At 45.8% G+C, this 23,708-nt stretch overlaps 1 protein-coding gene across 2 annotated transcripts; it reads left to right on the top strand.

Annotated features, from left to right (window-relative positions):
- The first annotated feature begins 1,288 nt into the window (after positions 1-1,288).
- On the top strand, positions 1,289-22,409 carry smg7 (SMG7 nonsense mediated mRNA decay factor). 2 transcript variants are annotated; one of them, XM_004573521.5, is made up of 23 exons: positions 1,289-1,416; positions 2,245-2,276; positions 6,661-6,778; positions 7,844-7,976; positions 8,201-8,372; positions 8,478-8,549; positions 8,962-9,112; positions 9,273-9,408; positions 9,502-9,664; positions 9,831-9,990; positions 10,074-10,144; positions 10,961-11,021; positions 11,103-11,222; positions 11,295-11,718; positions 11,795-11,936; positions 12,266-12,657; positions 13,089-13,448; positions 15,737-15,886; positions 17,191-17,277; positions 17,677-17,827; positions 17,908-18,078; positions 18,299-18,456; positions 18,591-22,409. In XM_004573521.5, the coding sequence occupies exons 1-23, from the start codon at positions 1,391-1,393 to the stop codon at positions 18,702-18,704; spliced, it is 3,564 nt and encodes a 1,187-aa protein (XP_004573578.2). In that variant the 5' UTR covers positions 1,289-1,390; the 3' UTR covers positions 18,705-22,409. The 2 variants fall into 2 exon arrangements, with proteins under 2 accessions (XP_004573578.2, XP_012770953.2); XM_012915499.2 differs by lacking the exon at positions 15,737-15,886 and having other exon boundaries at positions 1,297-1,416.
- Positions 22,410-23,708: the final 1,299 nt, after the last annotated feature.

Raw genomic sequence — 23,708 nt, 5'->3', positions numbered from 1 at the left:
CCATTTTCAAGACGTTTTCATACTGAAAGCAGAGATGGAACATATCTGGGTCCCACTCATGAAGCTGGGTCGGTATCGGGGCACAGTGGGGCGATCTCAGCTTTCTTCCACGTGCTCTGCAGGCCACAGCTGCAGTTAGATGATGTGTACTGTTTGGGGGATCATTCTCAGCTGTGTGCTGGGCCAGATTTGGTCCTCAGGCTGTGAGGTTGACACATGAATCCTAAACCTAACAGGTCAAAGTAAATAAATATATGTGCTGCTGAGAGGTCGAGGCACAAGGCAATGTGATGAACATTTACTGCAGCAGGTTTCAGCAAATAAAAACATGCCTTTATCGTGTCGTCATCATCTGCTATCATTTTCCTGTCGTTTCACGTTGGAGCTGAATGTCAAACGGGTTTAAAGTGTCTGATATGCCAGTAAAAAGAAATCTGTATGTGTACGCTGAATAAAAAGACTTTAAAAAAGACGTTTCCAGTGTTTGGTCACTCACATTTATTTAACTTCAAAGAGTCGAGCTGTGGCATAAAAATAAAAGGGTGGCGTCTTTGTTTAGGTTCAAGCATGAAGCTCACATTCAAGGACAAACTGATGAATGTCACCATTTTTCATCAGGATCAAAGTGAAAATGTTGCATCTACATGTCGACTCTGAGTTTTCCAGATAACTTACAAACTACATAATTATGAAACATCAAAAGTGATGGAATCGTGCAAAAAACCAAAGCTTTCTGTTGACATAATGTTCGGTTGTGATGCAGGTTTGAGTCTGAACCCTGAAAAATAGTTTTCAGAGTTAAAATTAGAGGTAAAGATTGAACATCTATTTAGCTCTTTAGGCAGAGGTTAAACAGCAGCTGCGAGGAATGAGGGTAATATTCTTATATTATCCATAGATGTCATTCACACCCAGAGTGTCTCTCCTTCATGTTGCTCTGTCTGCTGATGATCACTTCCTGTCCTCATCTTCTGCCCCCGGTGTTTTCATCTGCAGGAAACTTCTTTCAGTTTGAAATCATAACCGGCTGCGGGGCTTTTCCACTTCTGGTGTCGCAGAAAAATGAAGAACTTCAGTTTGTGTACAGTATTGTTTACCCAGACTCTAACCTGACAACGACAACATCTGCAGCTGACTTCAGGTTTTTATTTATGATTTTTTTATTAAATATATTTTGTTATGCGTATTACTAAAATGCTTCGCCTGGTTTGATATAACATTATCACACATTTATATATATATATTTTTAATTATTGGTTAATTATTAACAGCAGCCCCCCCCCTCCTCCACCTCAGCGGCCCTGTGTGGGTCAGACAGGAACAATATGGCGCCGGGAGGAACGTTAGCATCGGGACCAGTCGTTGTCTGAGAGACTGGTGATCCGGCAGGATGAACCTCTGCGCCCAGTACCTCCGGTAAGTTCACCGCGGAGCGCTCTGTCCGTCGCTCGGTGGCCCAGGAGCGGTCAGAACCGGACGTTTTGACCCGACAGGAGGCTTGTTTGGCTCAGCTTTTAGTATGTCAGGAGCTAGCTGCTCCAGGGACCACCCCCTTAGCTAATGTTAGCTGTTAGCTTCATACATCAACAAACAATCGGCGCCTCTGCATGTCGCCGCCTCACGCTCCTTTAGTCTGAGATGTGGATTATTTATTTAAATCACATTCAGCTGCGCACAGGTGTGATGTTTGGTGTGCTAATTTAAGGCCAGATGAGCGTTTACCCGCCATACGTTTCCCACTGTGTTGTTGCTAGCTTTAGCCCGCTAGCTAGCTTCCACCTGCGTATGTCATGTTAGCATTTCCTTTCTGAGGTTGTCACATATGAACTCTGGGCATCTATTCACACACCCGCCTCCTTCAGCTTTACTTCATCAGCATGTTTAAGTGTTTGTGCCGATGGTTTACGTGCACAGGTGTTAATAAACAGCGCGTGGTCGTTAATCAGCGGGCGGGTTTGTAACGAAAATCTATTTGTATTGCTAAGTTTTTGTATCCAGGAAGTAGGCTGAGCCCGATATCTGTTCCGTGCCGTGCTGACGACGTTTAATCTGAGCTGTTAGTGCTTTAATGAAGCGATAACGGGCGGAGCAGCCTCCGTAGTATCTGTGGATCGTCAGTAATAAGGAAGTGCTGTATGAGGCTTTGTTATGACTGGAGACAGGTGCTGTCAGGTTGTCATGCTCTGTGTGTGTTTGTGTGTGTTCGCGCCTCTAACCTCCTGTTCTCTGTTTACATCCGAGCAGACAGGCAGAGGCCCTGAAAGCTGACATGACAGGTAAGTCCCCACCGCTGCTTACTCACACACCTGTTCATCCTTCACCTGCTCATCTCTGGAGGCCTGCAGTTCAGGCAGGTTCAGCAGTCTGAGGATAACTTTTCTTAATGTGGCTTCATTGAACCTGAGATCATCAGTTAGGTTGAGAGGTGGTTAAAAGCTTGATAAGTCAGCCTGGGTCAGTCCTTCATCGTTCAGACAAACGAGTCAGAGCATCTGACCAATCAGAAACATGGAGAGATCTGCTGGGAGCAGAGCGATGGAAAGGGAAAACGAAACTATGAGATGCACATACGATATTAAACACATTTCACTCTGAAGGCATCAGAATGAGCATATGTGTGAAAGGAAACCTCTGTAGGATTGTAAGTTTTGTGGACTTGGCTTTTAAGATGTTAATAAAGTTTAGTTTATTTGAAGCCAGGAAAGAGAACCTGCAAAAGTGTCGACTGTGCAAGTTAACAGACATGAAGACACGGGAGGATCGGATTACAGCTGCTCCACAAAGTGAATGTTTAGATGTGTGTGAGACAGGTTTATTGTTTCCTTTGCAGTGCTGGTTGTGTTTAATGCTCTGAGAGGAAAATGAAACAGAATTCAAACATAGACTCAGTCTGCTTACAAATCTGATACGAGGTAATAACGTGTAAATGGTTCCCCGTTTATAGCCAGTTTTTTTTTTTTTTAATAATAAATGTCAACAAGCTTCTTCTGAGAATTTGAACTTTAGACTTCCTTAAAGTTTCCGCTCCTCCTCCTGTTTGCACACTGAGCTCTGAGGAATGGTAAAGTTGTTTTCATGGATCTGAATGGTCAGTATGCAAGGATTTTAAACCACTTGGTTTCTTATCTCAGACATGATCTACTCCAGAGCAGGTCAGGTCTGCAGCATAAGTTGCCATGGTGATGTATCCTGGTAAGATGTGAACCTCCTTCATAACAAAACTCAGGGTTAAACCTGCAGGTACCTCAGTAAGCTCCAAACCCGCCTCGCAATACAGGCATCAGGTCAGACACCCACTGGGTAACTCGTGTGTTTAAAAGGCATTAAGTGTAGTAAGAATAATAATGTTGATGATACATTTTATTTATAGATGCTTTTTAAGACACTCAGTGTGCATAAACAGCTGGAAGGCAACACAATTAAAAGGTCATTTATGCAGAAGTCTTGATGTGAATCTTTGTTTTAGAAGGTGAGTTATGAAGGTATTTAGACCGTACGCTGTGAAAAGAGAAGATGTAACAAGCTGAAACTTCAGCCTTCAGCTTTTCTCTCAGTAATTTGTGCTCTCTCCAGTTATGTCAAGTCTTTGTTATTTATTTGTTTTTCTTGGCATTTGTGTGGGCTAATAAATAAATAAATAGAAGTTTTCTTAAATCATCTTTGAAAAATACTAAAAGTTGGAAAGCAGAATTAAAAAAGTTGGTAAATTCCTGTTACAGCAGAAACCTCCAGAAACTACAAAAATTGTTGCTTATTCAGGTTTTTTTTATTGAACTATATATATATATTTTTATATCTGACATTAACTTTGAAAGCGTCCCGCTGTGGTGTGTAGCTTGCTGAGACGAGCGGCTCTGCACTTTCTTTTTGTCATCAATGAAATGGAAAAATGCAAATTGGATGAAAATTGTTGGTTAAAGTGCTGCTGATGTGTGTGAGGCACCTGCTTTAAAACCAAGGTGAAGGGAAGCAGACGGACTTCCAGCAGTTTTGACTCACCGGCCTGTATCGAGCGGGTCGACGTGGACGCTGACAGATAGCCCTTCGTCACTTCTTTCCTTTCACTTCTCTGTAAACGACGACGCCAGGGTTTATTTAATTCACACTTATTTAGTTTACTTTAGATGAACGATAGTTAAAACTCAAAGATTGATTCAAAGTGATGATTTCTGTTTAAGAGACCTATGTGCATCACAAAGCTGTGAGGTATGTAAGCTGAAACAGAGATGCGAGCTTTAAATGAAAGCGTGAGCGCAGGTGAACGTTTCTTTGAAGAGCCTCAGGGAGAACAAACCCTGCTGGTTCCTTATTTTGCTGATGTGATGAAATGTTTCAGTTCTTTGGACCAGCTCAGCTGCTGGTGTGACTGAGCTCCTGTCGCTCTGCAGTTATTATTACGCGGAGCCTGCACACACATTGGGAATCTGCTGTTATTGGGGGGACTTGGAGGTCTGGGGCTCACTTGCAGGCTTCATGCTAAAAAGAACTAAATCAGTGTTTTAGCAACGTAAAGCTGTAGCTCAGCTAAATATTACGAGTTAGAGAAAACAGACAAATACAGATGCAGCTCCTGGTTAATAAGCATTTGATCCACAAGTAAAACAGAAAAATGTCTAGAATGTGCTGTTTTTTGGCACCAGGTGATTTCTAGTTTGTGGTTCAGTCAGGGTTGAGCAGGCTTTGGTTGCCGGCAGGTACACAGTCCGTGTGGTCAGGACATTATCCGACAAAACCAGTCAACCAATTAGTATTCTCCCTTCATAGCACAGGTCATCACAGCCGGGCTTGAAGCTGGCTTTTTGAATGATTGCACATAACTACGCCTCTGTAGCTTCAGTTCCCTCTGTGAGTGTGTAACCACAGAGCTACACAAACACAAATCCGACATTAGCTTTCAGAGAGTCATCTGTAATTGTAAAAAACGATCATCAGAAGGAAGGAGGAGAAGGTCTTGGCTCAGACACCAGGAAAATCATCTGTTACCAGACCACAGCTGTAATCAACACAGACGACGTGTTACTTCCAGTTTGGTTGAAGCTGAAGTCATTGTTTGGTCTTACAGCAGACCAGTGAATCCATTAGACCTGCTGCCTCAGCCTGATTTTAAAGCAGAGCAGCAGCTTCTCACGATGACTGGAAACCTTCCAGTTTGTCTAGCTGAGCTGCCTCCAGTGAGCCCGAGCTCGGTTATGATGGTTCATTTGCATGTTTTTATCTGGAGGCATGTCGGTATCTCTTTGTTGTCAGTCGGCGCAGGAACACGGAGATGCTGGACGCCATCACGGTTGGAGTTTATTAACATTTCAGACTCTTGGATTGATGCTGTTTTTGTCATAAAGGCTTCAAACTGTGTGTCTGCTGTCATCAAGGTGACTTTTGCCAGAATTTAGTATAAACAATTAGCTCTTGGGTGCAGATAATGTAAATAGTCATTAATACTCATCTCTGTTACACTTTAGATCAGATTGGTTGTGTTGTGTTTTCTACTCCACCAATCATATACATCCATGTACACGTCCTCCACCGGGCAGCTACAGGGAGGGGCGTGTCCAACAGAGATGCATATGTCATGCATGACAAAAATTAAACAGAAGAATTCAAATAAATAAAAATGTGAAGAAGAAAAACAATGAAGAATCAGGCAGACGTTCACTGTGTGTAAATCAGGTGACATATGATGCTTTGCTCTCCTGCAGGTGCATAAAATCCCAAAAACGTGACGCTGTCAAATTCTAAAGTGAGAAAACTTTAAATGAGCTCATTTTGAATTTGAGGGCAGCAGCAGGTGTAATTAAAGTTGGGACAGGGCCATGTTTCCACTGCGTAGCATCCCTCTGCTTTTAACTACAGTCTATAAACGGCTGGAAACCGAGGAGAGCAGCTGCTGGATGTTTGGGAAAGGAATGTTGTCCCATTGTTGCCTCATAGAGGATCTGAACTGCTCCACACATCTTCTTTGTTGTATTTTTGGATTCTTGGCTTCCAGTTGGTCACAGTCTTTCCAAAGTGGTTTGTCCCGATTGGACCGTTTGGTGGGATGGTTCTGGTCCCAAGGCCATATGTTTGACAGCTCGCCCTCTCGTGCTTGTAGCATCTCCTTTGTGTGGTCACGTACAAAAGCACGTGCTGCTAGTTGTTGTTTCTGAGATGTTATCGACTAACCGGGCTGCGGCCCCAACCGCAGCACGGCTCCCCCGTCTGCCCGTGACAGGAAGTTTAAAGTTGCACAAATGTCATCAGCACTCGCAAGAAGGTTCTGCTCGGTTTCGAAAATAAGCTCCTGTGTCTCAGAGACAGTGTATCAAGTATTTATAGGGACTTTCAGCTGCTCCCTTGTCACAGGGGCTCTCCCAGGGGGTAGCTTGTGTTTGATTTGGCAGTGTGAGGTCGCATGCCCTTCCTGACCCAACGTAAAGTGGATTCGTGTCTCTGACTGGAATCAAACCAGCACCCCTTTCTCCCCAAGCAAACGTATAAACCACCACATTTGAACTGAAGCAGTTTCCTGTGTTTTCACTGTTAAAGTCTCAGATTAGTCTTTTACATTTCCATCAGAACCACTTTGCTTTGGTGCTGTCCTTAAACCGTGTGTGTGTGTGTGTGTGTGTGTGTGTGTGTGTGTGTGTGTGTGTGTGTGTGTGTGTGTGTGTGTGTGTGTAGATTCAAAGCTGGGGGCAGCAGAGGTGTGGACGTCCCGGCAGGCCCTGCAGGACCTTTACCAGAAGATGCTGGTGACAGACCTGGAGTATGCTCTGGACAAGAAGGTGGAGCAGGACCTGTAAGCCGCCCCTCCTCCGCTCTGCATCACACAACATAATTTTCTCCAACAATTTCAGTTCAATTAATTTAGACCAGTTTGGATTTTTTCTGTGTTGCTGTAACTGCAGAGAAAAAGGACACGAGTGAAGGGAAATAACGAGCAATAATCTACAGGTATCAGTAAAAAAACTACAAGAAAGTCTTTCTAGAATAACCTGGTTCAAAAAGTGTGAACGGGAGTCGCTCACTATTAGTGTTTCGTAGCAGGCAGGTTCAGAGTCGCTGGTGGAGCTGATGGAGACCAAATCAGCTGCAGTGCTCAGTTTCTAACATCCTTTAACATTAATGCAACATTTGGTGGCTAAATGGTGATAATAAATGTGTGACTGAAGACAAACTGAGCTCAGCTTTTGGACCGCATGGTGTCACCATGGTTACAGCATGATGACAGAGGAGGTCCGACATCCATGAATCTGCAGAGTCCACTTTGTTCCCTCTGTGTTGATGTATTCAGCGCGCAGTCAGTGTGTGAAGCTTTGACTCATGTATCGCAGCTACAGGTCACGTCTCCGCCTGCAGCTGTGGGTGGATCATCAGTCGTAATAATGGACAGATGTGTCGATTGTGTTTCGTGCTAAACTGTCATTTCCTGCCCCCAGTTCAGCTCCACCAATAAAACACATCGTCACAGCTTCCAGACACACACAGATGTCTGATATATGAGAACCTGGAGACTGTTTTTAATATTTGGGGTCTGTGAAGTAAGTTGTTGAAAGCCTGTCGCTCCTTGTTGGTTACTGCAGAAATTCTCACGAAGCCAAAAGTTTGTCGGAATATTTAGAATTTTTGATGTGTTGACACCAAAGATCAGTTTCACATAAAAAGGCAGTAATATAGCCCTCGACTCAGTTTGTGGGCTTTTCCATCAGGCAGAAGGAGCTGGTACTTTTTAGGATGTATTTGTTCGAAGCGCTGTGAGCTGATCCGAAAATGTGACGTCAACCGACTACGTGCTGCTGATTGGCCAGTCAGGATCCCTTTACCAATCATCTGGGTCCTGATGTGGGTTTCTCTCTGCCTGCAGGTGGAATCATGCTTTCAAGAACCAGATCACCACGCTTCAGAGCCAGGCCAAGAACCGAGCCAACCCCAACCGCAGCGAGGTCCAGGCCAACCTGTCGCTGTTTCTGGAAGCTGCCAGTGGCTTCTACACACAGGTAGGCTCACCTTGTGTTTGTGAAGTTATGAAAAAATGTCCAGTTTTGCTCTAAAGAAATAATCCCTGCAGTCATTTCTAAGCTGGTCTAGGCTCCGCCTCTGGGAGGATTTTTGTTTGGAGTAATCCTGCTAACACACAGACAAAGTGAATGGAGTTAAAGCCCCACATCACCACCGATAGAAACCATTCAAACGACGTCTCACTGTGTCTGCCGTGTTCCAGTTACTGCAGGAGCTGTGCACCGTGTTCAACGTGGACCTGCCCTGCCGCGTGAAGTCGTCTCAGCTCGGCATCATCAGCAATAAGCAGAGCAACACCAGCGCCATCGTCACCCCTCAGCCCAGCTCCTGCTCCTACATCTGCCAGCACTGCCTCGTCCATCTCGGAGACATCGGTGAGAAAAGCTTCCCGTTCGTGAGCGGCGAACGGGAAGCTCATTTGAAAAACCAGCCCTGATGTTGGTTTTTCAGAGCTTATTTTCTTTGTCTTTGTCTTTCAGCTCGATATCGTAACCAGACCAGCCAGGCCGAGTCCTACTACCGGCACGCAGCTCAGCTGGTTCCATCTAACGGTGAGTCCCCGCACGTTTTCTTTAACTGGCTTTTAGATTTTGCTGTTTTTGGAAATCTGTCCCTTTATCAGCTGAGCTCTAAACACATTCAAACACTGAGTCGTTTCATCTGAATGTCATACGCGCGTAATTCTTGCAGCTTTCAAGTACTGAGAAAGAAATGTGGTTGAATTATGCTGGGGTTGCTATAGTTACCACTCTGCCTCTTGTAAATAGTGTCACATGTGAGGGACAGCTGATGTTAAAGATGAATTACTGACATTTAAAAGCTCTGCTGTAAAACACTGATACTGAATAATATAATCTAAAGAAATGATATGTGTGTTCTGGTGTTTGGTATTCATAATGACGAGAAGCAGCCATGTTTGTAGTTCTTCCCTGCTCATGTGCTGCCTCTCCGTGTCTCCTGCAGGTCAGCCCTACAACCAGCTGGCCATCCTGGCCTCCTCTAAAGGAGACCACCTCACCACCATCTTCTATTACTGCCGCAGCATTGCAGTCAAGTTCCCCTTCCCAGCAGCCTCCACCAACCTGCAGAAGGCGCTGTCCAAGGCTCTGGAGAGGTACTAGCTCACAGCACAAACACTATTTCACCCGCTGTAGAGTCAAAGGAAATGATCTAAGATTTCATCTGAAAAGGGAAAACCAAACTCTTTAAACTGTCTCGAAGTGTGACGATGTCTCATTTCCGCTCTGTTAAATCCTCCTTCTGTGGTCCTGCAGTCGCGATGAAGTGAAAACCAAGTGGAGCGTGTCCGATTTCATCAAGGCCTTCATCAAGTTTCACGGTCACGTCTACCTGAGTAAGAGTCTGGACAAGCTGGACGGCCTGAGAGAGAAACTGGAGGAGCAGTTTCAGGTACAACTAAACGCTGTTTGATGCACCGCGACGTGCAAATCTGTGCGAGTCCGTTTGTATGACACGGGTGTTGCTGTGTGTTTGCATGTGCAGAGGCTGATCCTGCAGAAAGCCTTCAGCTCTCAGCAGCTCGTCCACATCACCGTCATTAACCTGTTTGAGCTGCACCACCTCAGAGACCTGACGGCTGACGGCAGCGAGCAGAGCTACAGCAGCGAGCAGCAGATCAGCTGGTTCCAGCTCCTCGGCCTTTTCAGTAAGAACTGAAAACTGTTAATGGCCGATTACATGGATGGAGTCGTGGACGGCTCCTGCTTTGTTTGAATGATACTCATGTCAGATTTATATGGTGGCTTTTACGTTTATTAGAAGTACAGCGACTCATATGTGTAACCTGCAACAACTCAAAACTGTCTCCTCAGTGTCCTTCCTGGGCGTCATGTGCAGCCGCGTGCTGCTCAACAAGAACCGCGGGGAGGAGATCATGGGCGAGTGCCCGCTGCCGGCCATCAAGGTGTCGCTGGACTGGCTCAAACTGAGGCCCAGCGTCTTCCACGAGGCCGCTCTTGTTAAACGGCAGTAGTAAGTCCTGCCCACTTTCTCTCTCTTAATCAGCAGAGTTTTGTACTGAAGCTGTAACTCTGCATCCTCTTCCTCTCTCTCAGCGTTTGGCCCTGGCTCGTGTCCATTCTCAACAGTTTCCAGCCCAAAGAGGACGACCTGTCCTGCTCCTCAGGTGGGACATTGCTCCTAATTTCCTGGAAACTACTTTGTAACTTTAGGTTACGTTTTGATTCTTACACACAGCAGACGAGCTCAGACTGTTCTGTTATTCCTGTTCACACCGACCGCTGTAAAATACGCAAACGTCGCCTTAGTGACAGATCACTGAGAAAGCAGGAAAACTGCTGCTAGCGTGCTTTCATCTCACTACAGTTTCATTCTCCAGGTTAAAGTTGACAATAAAACAAAAGGCTGTGTTCACAGAATAAATCCTCTTATAATGACTCCATGACTGCTACTCTGTATGTTTCTTGGAGTAATTATTTTGAATCTGGAATCTTTCCTCAAATTTTAGGGAAGTATTAGGAAACATCAAAGATCCACAAGCCGCTTTACAGCATCCTCCAGATGTGCTGCTTCCAGACGGCATCACCTTCAGCCATCAAAACCAGCAAACGGGCGCCATCATGGGACGGCGTCCTGTTCTAAATCTTTAGTCGGCGTGCATTAGCAGAATGCTGGCGTTTTATGGGCGAATGGGGGGGAAAAAAAAAAAAAAAGTCCTTTGCTTGTGAACAGTGAGCTAGTTCACAGGCGCCCCCTGTTGTGCATCTGCTGCATTTTCAGCCAGTTTTGATACAAAGAGGTTCACAGGAAGTGAAGTCCCTTCGGTCACTGTTAGCACTGCAGCAGTTTAACCTGCGACCCTCACAGTTTAAATCCTGTCTGAATAAACCAAAACATTTGTTTTTTAACTTTTAATCGAACTCGTTGGTTAATTTTTTTACAAAGTTCATTCTTGATTCTAGGATGTTTGTTTTCTCCACAGTCACACCCCTGCCTGAGGAGTTTGAGCTGCAGGGTTTCTTGGCTCTCCGTCCTGCTCTGAGGTGACGACTCGCCTCCCTCTCTTGGTGATTGTTTAAAGTGTTTGGTCAGCGCAGATGTTCTGATGTGTGTTTGTGTTTCAGGTGTCTGGACTTCACCAAAGGACATCAGGGCATCCTGGTGGACCGGGACGGCCTGCCGGTGCATGCCCGACACCAGCGACTCATCAGCCTGGGCAAATGGGTGGCTGACAGCCAGCCGGGGTGAGTGTTACTCCGCTCTGTGACGTCGTGCTGTGTACGGACTGGTGTGTCATGGCTGTTTCCCCTTTGCAGACTGATCCAGTGCAGAGTGAGCGAGGATGGCCTCCTCATCTTCATGACTGACATTCCAGAAGAGGCCATTGAGGAGCCGCAGGAAAAGGAGGTACCCGTGCTGCAGGAGTCGTTGAATGGCGAGCAGACGGCCAACGACGGCGGGAATTCCGGCCTGAAGTCCGTGCTTTCGGTGGGGAAGACTCAGAGCTCGTGGCCCGACAGCAGCGACCGTCCAGTGGTCACCTTCAAAGAGAACATCAAACCCAGAGAGCAGAGCCGTGACCCCACAAGGAACCACCATCAGAAAGATGGTGGCAAGGAGCGCCGAGACTTCTCCAAAGGCAACGGGGCCGCTGGGAAAACAGAGCTGAAGAGGGACGGTAAGAGGAAGAGCGAGCTGAAGAAGAGCGTCCATGAGAAAACGGCCGATGCTGGAAAACAGGTAGAGACGCTGAAATATTTTCACTGATGAAGCTGCAGGTTTGAGCCGGCGTGATGATGCGTTTCCTTTCGCTCAGGTGAAGGCACAGACAGAGCTGAGGAAGACTCCGGTGTCTGAGGCTAAGAAGACTCCTGTCACTCAGACTCAAACCACCTGCTCATCCCAGTTCATCCCAATCCATCATCCAGGAGCCTTCCCGCCTCTGCCCAGCAGACCCGGTACGTTTGGACCTTTTTCTTTAAATTTAAACTTTAAATTTGAACTGGTCCCAGAGGCACCATTAGGGCGATTTTTGCATGTTCAATGGTGGGAAAGACCAGAGCTTCTGTCTAAAACGTGCACAGCCACATGCAGAATCTGGAGACTTCACACAGAGGGGCTCAGCCTGGGTTTGAACCACTGAGCTCGTCCAAACTTTTTTTGTTGTTGAACTTCAGACCAAACTGTGGGTCTGCTGACCTCATCTTAAACGAATACGCCTCTCCGTGAGCTTCATCTCTGTTGTCTCTGTGGCTCCAAACTCTGATCCCGATCGCTTCCTCTGCAGGTTTCCCTCCCTCAGCCTATGTGATCCCTTCTCCCGTGGCCTTCCCTGGACTCCAGGTGAATCCGGGCTTCACCTTCTCCACCGGTGTGTCCGTCCCAGGGCCTTTCCTCCAGCAGCCTGTCCACACCCAGGCGGGCACCCAGGTCCAAGCTGGGAAGCAGTCTCACATTCCCTACAGTCAGCAGAGGCCCTCGGGCCCGGGGCCCGGTCAGGGGCCGGGATCCTCGGGACACGGCCCGTCCCAGGCTCAGCAGGGCCAGACTCAGACTCCCTCCCAGCAGGCCTTGCAGCAGTCAGTCCAGCTGACGATGAGTCAGCAGCAGTCACCCACCAAACCAGTCCAGCAGGTTGGGATGGGAAAGAGTCCACCTCACCACCCAGGACTGCAGCAGGTCAGGTCACATGACTGTCACTACCTTCATACAGTCATCAGCTGAAAGAGCGATTAACTCGGCTCCTAAACTGATTCCTGTTTGAAAGACTCGCGGCTGAAACACTTCTTTTTCCATTTTTTTAGTGAAATGTGATGTTTATGCTCAGAGTGCCTCTTTCCTGCTCACAGCTTTTATAGTGAGCATCGCTAATGAACTTGAGCACAACCAGCGTGCCTCGTTTCTCCTCTGTCTCTGTGCTGACCCCTCCCAGGCTCTCACACTGAGGCAGCTCATTGTTTACCTCAGCGTGTTTTACTCTCTTTACATCCATTAAATGTAACTTGGTTTCAGGTCTCAAAATATCAAAAACATGGAAATCTGAGTGTGAGCGCCTCAGATTTGAACTGTCCACTGATGTTTCCTTCTCGTTGTGTTCCCGCCCTGAGCAGTACATGCAGGTCCAGGAGCAGTCGAGTCACATGTGGAACCAGGCCCAGGCGGCCCTGCAGAAGGTGTCTCCCATGCAGATGCCCATCAAGCAGCCGCAGCAGCAGAAGCAGCAGCAGCAGGCCTTCTACATGGCAGCTCAGGATCCTCTGAAGATGTACGAGCACCAGCTGCAGTCGTCGGCTCAGGTCTCCAGCATGGACAAGAAGATGAAGTACCCCGACGTGAAGTTACAGGACTTCTACTGGGACTCGTCTTACAGGATCGGGGACAGCCTGGCTGTGCTGGCCGACAGAATGAAGAGGCCATCGCCGGGGGGTATCTGCTCAGAGCAGGATGGGCCCCGGGGACCCCCGTTTGAGGTGAGCTGCTGTCAGCAGACGCAGAGGGAGGAGTTTGTTTTGCTGCTTTTTGCTTTTTCTGCTTCTTTTTCTTTATTTTCCTGCTTTTTTTTTTTTTTCTTTCTTTTAACTTTGGTTTTTTATTTATTTATTTTTTAGATGAACTAAAATCTAAATCTAAACTTGGGTGTAACTGTTGTTGCAGTAATCGTTTCTCCTGATTCAGGCTGTTAAAATTTGCCAAAAGTCACGTTTGTACTATTTAAATATTATTTATATATCGCACATAATATTTAAGTATCGCATTAATTCCTCAAGAAGGAAAAGAGAGGCGTGATTACTTGTGTCGGTATGTTTCAATAAAACATGCCTTCTCCATAGCTACACATTACAAAGTAAATGGAGAAATTTGATTGGCTTATATGTACATCTAGGGCTGGGCCATATTATACCGTTCACGGTAATACTGGTACAACGCTAGGCAACGATAAGAAAATGACATATCGAGATAGAATATGGGTAAAACGCGCATGCGCAGTGCCGAAAAAGCACGGAGAACGCACGGTAACGGAGAATGTGAACGGGGAAAGTAGATTGTTGAGTGAAACGGATGAGCCAGGATTGTTTTGTAAAAATGGTGCAACTTAACTGGTTTGGTGTTTGTCCGTCAGATACACAACAAAGCACTTTTTTTCTTTGTACAACATGCAAGCGGCCATCGTTATTGCCGTATTTGTTGGACCAAGGTGCTTGTAAATCTGGGAGTAATCTGGGTCCTAAACTCCATCCTTTAAAGTCCCGAAGTCAAACGAACATCACTGAGAGTTTAAAATTGTCTAAATTCTTTCATCTTTAATAAAACGATCAGCATTGCTGCTTTACCAGGTGTAACTATAAAGTTTAACTTCCAGGCATCCATGAAAACAAAATTTATTACATTTAACGGAGTTAGAAGTTAGCAGGAAGCTAGCGGAAGTTAGCTCGCTAGTTTCGCTAGTTACCTAAGCATGATATAGCACGTTCTGACTGAGAGATTTCTGAAAACATTCAAACGTACAGCTCTGCTATCACTTCCAACATAAATGAAGACAGGAAACTAAACAGCAGTGACGTTTGTAGGGTTACTGAAGTTGGGCTAGCTGGTATATAATGATGTGCTACGTGATCGCTAGCGACACAGCTATGTTAGCATAACATAAACAGTGAAGCTGGAGGACGAACACTAACACTTTTCCACTTATAAAAGTTAACGTGAAGGTTCCTCATGGTTAGAGACAAATGCAATCTCATGGCAGGATGCTGTAAACGGACCAAACTTCAGTCAGGAGAACAACTGAGATAATCCATCCACAATACGAGGTTAGTCATTAATATACTGCAACAACATGGGAATAGAGCAGCTGCCAGAGAATTCAACATTAATGAATCAATGGTACAGAAGTGGAGGAAGCAAGAAGAATGAGTTTAATAAAGTTTGATTTATCTGACTGCTTTGTTTCGCTTAATGTGCCTTATAATCCCGTGCACCTTATGGTCCGAAAAATGCGTACTGCACACTGCAGTTTAATGTTGCAAAGCAGCTCTTTTTAACTTCAGTGGATATTATACATGGTTATGCTCAGGATACGTCAGCCCATTTCTACTGGAAATGCCTTTTGGTTAAACTTTCAGCAAGGAATTTGCATTTGCTCTGTTAAATGTTTATAAAGCCTTAATGCACATAAAAACAGCTGCTTGTTTAAGTAAAAGGAATGGATGGTTTTTTTTGCACTAGTAAAGTTGTGGAGTTGCATTTTGTCTCGCAGACATTATATCGTTATATCGTTATCACAAATTTTCAAATATATATCGTGATATATATTTTTGGCCATATCGCCCTGCCCTATGTACATCAGTCATTTTCCAGGTAATCTGGGTTTAAATGAGATTAAATTAGATTTTTAAAGAATTTCCTGCCAGTATAAAAATGTTTTTAGAAAAGTTTAATGGACCCACACTTCTTCTTTTCCTCTGCCTCTCACAGAAGGTTGATGAATTTGAAGCTCACTCTATACTGATACCAGAAACTCTGTGGTAGTTTTCCGCATGTGTAAAGAAACCTGGTCATGAGCAGACGCTCGGACTTGTTTAGTGATGATTTTTCTTTTTTCTCTGTCAGCTTGCAAGCTTTGGTAGCCTTCAGCGTAACTTCCCTTTTCTCCACCTCGGTCTTACTGGCTTGCCTTCTTTCGTTTTCTGTTCTTTACATTTCCCCCTCTCATTTTCTTTCTTCTTTCTGTTCTTCCTCTTCTTGCTTCATCTCTCACTAGGACAACAAGAGCTCGCCTCTTCTACCTCCTGACCTGTTAAAAACTCTAGCAGATTTTGAGGAGGAGGAGGAGCTCGTCTTTACTAAGCCTCCTGATTTCTTCCAGGCCTTGGCTGGCCCTCTTAGCACTGCTCCTGGACCAAATATATTTGTATGTAGCCCTGTCTTCCTCACCCAGCACTCTTCCCCATCCTTAAACCCTGACTTCCCTGCATCTAGTCTGAAGCCACCCTCTGCTCACCAGAGCTGCTCACATTTCCAGATGTTAGAGTTATTGTCACAATCTGCAGAATCCTCACATTTAGAGGGACAAAGGAGTTCATCCCAGCATGCAAGCATCATCCTTTGATAGACCTTACCTGATATGAATTTGGCTGATCTCCCAGCAGAGGTCACCCTCTCAGGTGTATCTAGACACCTTCCAGCTCAGCTGCTATGTTTAGATCGCTCCCAGGAAGTCGTGTTTTAATCACAGACTCACCCTCTTCTTGCTTATAAAAGCTTCAACTAAAAAAAACTACAGCCGAACTGTTTTTAGCCGCAAAGTCCAGCCGTGTTCATCCTTTGACTTTTATGGGGTTGTGCACCTTGAAGTCGTCTTCCACGGTGCCAGTTTTTACTTGTAGTTTAATGTCAGAGCTATCTGAGGGAACCAAGGGTCAAACTGACGCCTGCGGCTCAGAGTGCAGGGTTAACTCCGCCCTTCTCAAAATGAAAATCAAGTTTAAGGATGGTGTTGTCGGAGCTGTAGCGCTCCTCACTGAAGCTCAGATAAACCAGGACAGAACTTCCTCCCAAAGCCGTAAAACTCATCCAAGCTGAAAACTGCTCTGAGGTGCACGACGGTGATCTACAACGGGAGATCAGCCAAGTTTATGTTGGGATTGGACTTTAGAGGTCAAACTGAAACATGCCTCATAGTCTCATTGATTTACTTCTAAGATGTTCAATGTTTTGAAGCACAGCTTGAATTTATTAATTAAAAGTATTCTCAGTCTTTGTTACGCTGACCTGGCCTTGTTTGTGACAGAAGTAGAGAGCTAACAGTGGAGGGGATTTTTCTGGGATGAGGCGGCTTCAGTAATCGCATGCTGTATGTTTTCAAACTTTAAGAGAAACACGGGGAAACAGCTGGAGACTGAAATATTATGGATCCTTTTTTCGGAAACAAATCAATTGAAACTGATTTGGGTTTCCAAATGTGAGGCTTGAGTTAGGAGAGCTGTGTTTAAGATTTGAGTGATTGATTACCGACGCATTTAAATTCCTGCAATGACTTTCAAGGATCCAGTTTGGAAACCTCAGAAACCACCAGCTGCACATCACAAAGATTTACTTGATGTGTGATGCAGCTGCTTCACAATAAAACTCCTCCCCGGGGCTTTTACTGTGGAACAGCTTCATGACTCACTCCTGCACTGATCTGAGGTCAGTCATCATCTTCTCTCTCTCCAGCTGCCAAACCAGACCCGAGTGGACAGCGGCCCCGAGGTCATCAGCCAGTCGTCCTCTCTGCTGCCCATACCCGGCTTCCCCATGCAGGTCAGAGCCTTGGCCTCGGTCCTGCTGACCTCTCCAGCTCTACTTAATGCAAACACACACCATCACACATTCTTGTGAGACTCGATATTTGCGCAGAGTTTAGTTTTTAAGACCATCAGCCTGAGAAGAATGATGATGTTGACTGCGTGACTTTGCTTTAGTGAATAGGATGGATTAATAGTCAAATGAAATAAGTGAGAGTGGCAGGTACGACCACAGTGAGGAACAAACACAAAGAGTTTGCAGGCAATAAATGACAGCATCGGTTCACGGATGGTAAATGTGAACATTTGAATACTCGTGGTTTGCTCAGCTTGTTAGCAATAGATGATGTCACTGAAGTCTTCCTTCATAATAATGATAAATACGAGGCTGACGGCAGCTTGTGTTTGTGTGCAGGAGTACAACCAGAACAGCATCTTCAGTCAGGCCTACGGTAAAAACCTGCCGCCCAGCTCCAAGTCCGACGCTCCCATGGTGCACCAGGAGACGTCCCTCTACACGCTGTTTGAGGGCACCCCGTGGTCCCCTTCTCTCCCCGCCAGCTCAGGTACGTCACAGAGATGTGATTAATATTCATTCGTGCTGGGCGGAACGTGCGGCTAATGGAAACTGTGCTCTGATTGGCAGATCACTCTACGCCAGCCAGCCAGTCTCCTCACTCGTCCAATCCCAGCAGCCTGCCGTCTTCCCCTCCAACCCACAACCACGGAGCCATGCCTTTCTCCAACTTTGGGCCCATCGGGACTCCGGACAACCGGGACCGCAGGGGAATGGACTGCTGGAAGGCCAGCAAGAGTGGTGAGCCTGGAAAATGCTCTTGCTAACGGAGCCGTTTGATGTCTGTGATCCTTTAGATTTTGACCATGTTTGGTTCAGTTTAACTTTTTCAAAACAAAAGTCTACGGTTTAACATTTTTATCAGAGGAGCAGCTGATCAAGAAGCGAACACTGTGGGCCAATAAACAGCCAGTAAAGGTCACGTGACAGAAGGGCCTCACGTGTGCTCGTTGTGTTTCAGGAGCAGTCGGCGGATTCGGTCTGGACTACCTGCCAACCACGGCCTCCTCTGCATCAGACAGCAGCTGGCACCAGGCTGGATCGACGGGCAGCTCCTGGACCAATCAGGACTCTCCAATGGAGGAGTCGTCCTCCACCGTGCTGCTTGACAGCCTCAAGGTAACACCAGGCCCACAAGTTCAGACGCCTGAGAAGAAATGAGTCGTGTTTATCGTCTGACTCGCTGATGTTTTCTCCCTTGTGCGACCTCTGCTGGATTTAGCCTCACGCTAACCCTCTGCCTTCCCCCACAGTCCATCTGGTCGAGCTCCATGATGCAGCCGGGCCCTTCGGCGCTGGAGCAGCTCCTCCTGCAGCAGAAGCAGAAGCAGCAGCGAGGTCACGGCGCCATGAACCCGCCTCACTGAACGGCAGCGCGAGGCGGCGCTTTGTGTCCGGACGTCAACAAACCACCACCAGGAGAAACGGAGGGGAAAAAAACCACAGATGTTTGACGAAAACAAGCTCCAACTCAAATTAAACCGGCGAGAAACGGTGGAGGCTGGGGAGGCAACACGACCCCCCGACGAGGCTGAATCACCACCCCCACCCCCCTCGGCTGTCAAGGAGCGGTGACGCCCCTCCTGGATCGGAGGGCGCGGGATCTCTTCGACCGCGGTGCCACGCACCACGCCACCGCCGGGTTTCATTCAACCGGTGGAAATCTGAACATTGAGGAACCACCCCCCCTTCACATCACTGCCCCCCCGTTATGGACAGACGCCACATCTCCACGAACTCGTCATCTGGAAGAACTTCTTCTTCTTTCTTTGGAAAAAGATAAAAAAAAAATTAAAACGGAAAAAAGAACGACCTCCTGGACGTCTGCTCGGTCCCGATGGAGAGCCGGTTTTTAGCATCTCCGCTGTAGACTGAAGCGGGGCCGTTCGAGAGCCAGAATGATGTGGTTGTCGGGTTTGGGGGGAGGCCAGGTGATGCACGGGGGGGTCAAAACAAGACTGGACTTTCTGATCTCCATTCATTTTCATTACTGAGGAGGGAGGAAGGAAGAAAGGAAGGAAGGAAAGTTTTCAGCTATATAAATATATACGTGAATATATATTGCCATAGTTGGACTTGTGTCTTAGCCGTGAGAATCAGGACTGGACGTTGTGAAGCCGGGTGTAACGCCTCCCGGGCTGAGCGCCCGCTTGTGTCGGTGCCCGACGACGGGGTGGCTTCACGATGAACATCGCAGGAAAGACTGAGGAAAGATCATAAACACCCTGTCGACCGTAGGGATAGTGTCACTGTTAGCTTCAAGAGATTGCAGTTATTAACAAAAAAACACAAAAAATAGAAAATGTACTTTGTGATTTGTTCGTAGCCGTTTTAGCTTTGCGCCCTCCGGGTGATACAGGTATGTCTATTAGCTTCCTGCTTGGATATTTTCGGGGTTCTCTTCCTCTCTGACCTCTTCTTCCTGTTATTTCTTTACGTAATGAAGAAAAAATGGAAATATGTAACCCTGCTTGCTTACCTGCATTTACTGTTTGTTTTTGTTGCCGTTCTTCTTCACTGGTTTTATGCAGCTCGCCCAGAACATTTTCTATTATCCTTTCTTGGAGAAGCACGACTGCAGCTCGAGGCTGTGCAGCAAATTTGTTTTTTTATTATTATTATGGAACGGAGCGTCTGGAGACCCTGTAGCTCTGCTTTTATTGAACCTGTGAGTGAAGCCCCGCCCCCTTCAGTGTAAAGCCACCCTAACCAGACTCAAAAGCTACCAAGAAATAACAGCTAAAAAAGTGTATTTGATTACTGGTTAATCTGCAGGTTCCAGTAGGCCAAAAATATTTCCCGGTTTGCTGTAAAATACAGAAATATTTAGTTTAATGACATAAAAGTAAAAACATGCAGAAGGTGGTGAGGAGGTGAGGACACGCTGAGTAACTCGCTCAGCACAGGCAGAGTGAAATATGAAGCAATTAAGAAATTATTTTAATGAAGAATCTATTTTCTTTATTTAATCAGTGAATCATTTGTGACGACTAAAAATTCCTTCAGTGTTTCGTTTCCTGCTGCTTCTAACCAATCCTGTAAGAGCGGCTCAGCTTCCTGTGACTGACAGAAAAAGGGCGGCGCTCTCATGGTCCTTCGCCGTTGCTGCTCTCCTTTCGTTCTTTAAGGGTTTAAAGATTCATTTGATTTTTTTCTAACAAACCTGCAACGTCGTTCAGAAAAAATGTAAAACGTCTAACTCGCTGATGAACGGACTTCTTGTTGCTTTCGCTTCATTTGAAAGAAGAAGGTTCACCTGCAGCCCAGTTTGATCTCACGCCAGTAAAACCAGAGCAGATATCTTTTTAAAATAGTTTTCGCTTCAGTGGAAAGAAGTACTGAAACCTTGCGAAAGCAAATCTTTGAATAATTGAGAGCAGATCACGAGCAGCTCTGCAGGGAAACAAAGTCTGCTTTAAACACTTTAGCTCCAAACACCAACGTCAGTATTTCACTTGTCTATTAATCAGCAGTGCAGTTTATTGAAAACATGTAATTATTAAGGTCTTTACTGCAGGTTTCACTTTTCAGAGGAGTGCGGGGGGGCGGGTCGGACCTGTGGAAAAGAAAAACCATCACAGAGTCCGCGTGAAACTTTGGATCTGCAGTCTGTGTGCTTTGTTTCATAACCTAAGGATTTAGCCCCAAATAGGTTTCACCGTTTTGTTTAGTTTATCCAAAAAGTCACGAGGTTCCAAACTGACGGGGAAAACAGGATAGCTCATTAACTGTCCTCTGAAACATCGTTCAGGCCGCCAGTGACCAGGTTTCAGGGCTGCGCGTAAACGTGAAAATGTTCTTTCAAATGAAGTCTCGTACGCCACCTTTGACGTCACGGTTTTCTGTGCTCGGACGACGGGAATGTTTATGTGTGAGCAGCAGGATCCTAAACAGATTTAACGTTGCCATGACACCAAACAGTTTCTCCTCATGAATACTGAAACGTTTTTCTGTCCTGTGACCTCTGAGCTACAGTGAAGTTGAACCATTGAGCTCAAGCTGCCCTCAAGAATCGGCTGGCCTGTGTTTGCTTCGACTTTGTGATCACGTTGTGGGAAAACTCAGGATCTGATGTAAACGCATCACGTTAGGAGCTGAACAAAGTTCACGGCTCAGTTTTTATCAGCCACTAACAATAAAGTGTTCAGTGTGGTATCATCAGCACACTTGTGTTTCTATATTTGCCGTTTAAAAAGATAAATACTAATTTCCAAACTGAGGCACTGAACTCAAACCCTTCCCCCGGCCCGGGTAATGATGACCTGCTGGATGTTATTCGCTTCGTTACTGTGGCTCGCCCTTCATTAAATGACGCAGGCAGAGGTTAGACTGCAGGTGTCTTGTTTTTATATTTTTGCCGTCGTATTTAACCGCTTTAAAACAACAAGCCAAACTCGATCCTCGTCCATCTTTAAGTAGATTTTTAGGTCTAAACGAGTTCCCGGGAAGGTTCATGCGGTGGGAACGGCTGATGCTGGATCTGGGGGCATCTGTGGCGTCACGCTGTCATTATTTTAGAGCGACAGCTGGCTAATCAGGATGCCAGGCTTGAGCAGGATTTGACAGTTTGAACCGACAGGAAACAGTTTTCCATGTTTAGAAAATAAAGTTCTGAGGAGGAAGAAATGAAAGCCTGTTTTTATTTTCCTGGTGGGGCATTTTACGAAAGCGGACTTCAGAGAGACGTGTCTGTTCTCTGTGTGATTGTGCTTTTCATGTTGCATTTACAAAGTGTATTTGAACAATAATAAAGATAAAATATTCCTGAACGTGAGGGCGAATTCGACCAGAAGTGTCAAGGAGAAGATCCTCTTTGTTTTCACCACGTAGATCTCTGCTGACTCTCATATGAGTTACTTGATGTACTTGGATCGTCGATGACATTCCACTCGGAGATGTTTGGGAGGCTTCAGGGCGGCGGGTCCTCGTCGGTTTGTGCTCTGACAGCAGATTTGTAGTCACGTTTGAGATCTGAGCTTTACTTTAAGGCTTTTTGTGTTTCTGTCTCTCTGTAGACTTTCAGAAAAGATTGAATCAGACTTTAAATAAAAACCAACTATGTTCTCCTTTAATGCTGGGTCCAGTTTTCTGTGTGTTGACCACCAACCTTTAAATCAGGCCGTTAGCGTCGTTTCAGTCCAGAATCGGTTCAGGAGCTGGGTGTGGAGACGGGGTCAACCCTCGTGTTCAAATTTGACAGATTTAAACATTTTATCTCTAAAAGAAATGTCGCATGAGCATCAAGACGTCTAAAGAATGTCTGTTTAAATTGATCTGAGCTTCCATGTCTTTGTCCACAAAGAGGACTTCAACACACAAAATGTTTTAGTCTACATACAATTTTGTGTGTTTTTATCCAACATTCGTACACTCTTGGTGTTCCTAGTCAAAGATGACCGGTCATTACAAATGAATGGAGCAGACACCAGTTGGTGTAAATGAGTTCAGGTACATCCCCGTTTCTCAGATGGACATAGCAACACACATCGTTTGGGTTTCCTGGCAACCACCATAGGAACATTTGGCAATAGAGCCTCTTTTGCTTGGGAACAACTGTGTTGGTCGTTCTCACAGACAGCTGTGACAGATGTTTTTGAGGCCTTGCTCACAGATCACTGTGTGGCAGCACCGTGGCTGGTCGAGTGAGTGGTGAGGAGGCGAGAGGCCAGGAAATACAAAGTGAGGAAGTGTTAGAAGCTGAAAATGGCACGAAATATCATCCAGACCAAGAAATGATGAGGAGAAATTCAGTGAGAAGAGAATGACCACGGTGATGGTGCTGTCACAGAGTGGGAACTTCTCCCCACTTAAAAGTTAAGCTTTCAGCTGAAAGTCTCATCAGAATGACCACAGACAAAAGTATCAAGGATGTGGGACACGTAAAAACCAGCTTGAAGGGAAAGCAGATTTACAGAGACAACTGCAACGAGATAAGCCTGAAAGAAACCAAAGCACATGTGAGTCTTTTGATTTTTGGTGTTGTGCACAGAAAGTCATTCACCAACAGTTTACGGGATACAGAGTAAAGTCGGAGGTAAAGACCAGGCTGTCGACAACAAGGTAAGCTGGCAGTGATCAGAGAGGTTTGGAGCCTATATCAAAAACGTCGCAGTGGACGAGAATCGGGTGGCTTTAGGAGATGCTGCCCCTTCAAACAGTGTAATTATTCATACTCCTGGCAAATTTTGACTTAGTTACTTTTATTCAACCTGCAAGTTTTGTTTTGTTTTTCGTGACACAGGCATCTCCCAAAAGATAAGATGACGTACAAGAGGCATCACTGTGGGAAAAAATATTTCTCAGCTTTTATTTACATTTGAGCAAAAAGTGTCATGTCCAGAATTATTCATACCCTTCTCACTATTCTATAG

The sequence above is a fragment of the Maylandia zebra genome, linkage group LG18, assembly GCF_041146795.1.
Source record: "Maylandia zebra isolate NMK-2024a linkage group LG18, Mzebra_GT3a, whole genome shotgun sequence".
NCBI classification, from domain to species: Eukaryota; Metazoa; Chordata; class Actinopteri; order Cichliformes; family Cichlidae; genus Maylandia; species Maylandia zebra.
This window is presented reverse-complemented; position numbering and strand designations above follow the sequence as displayed.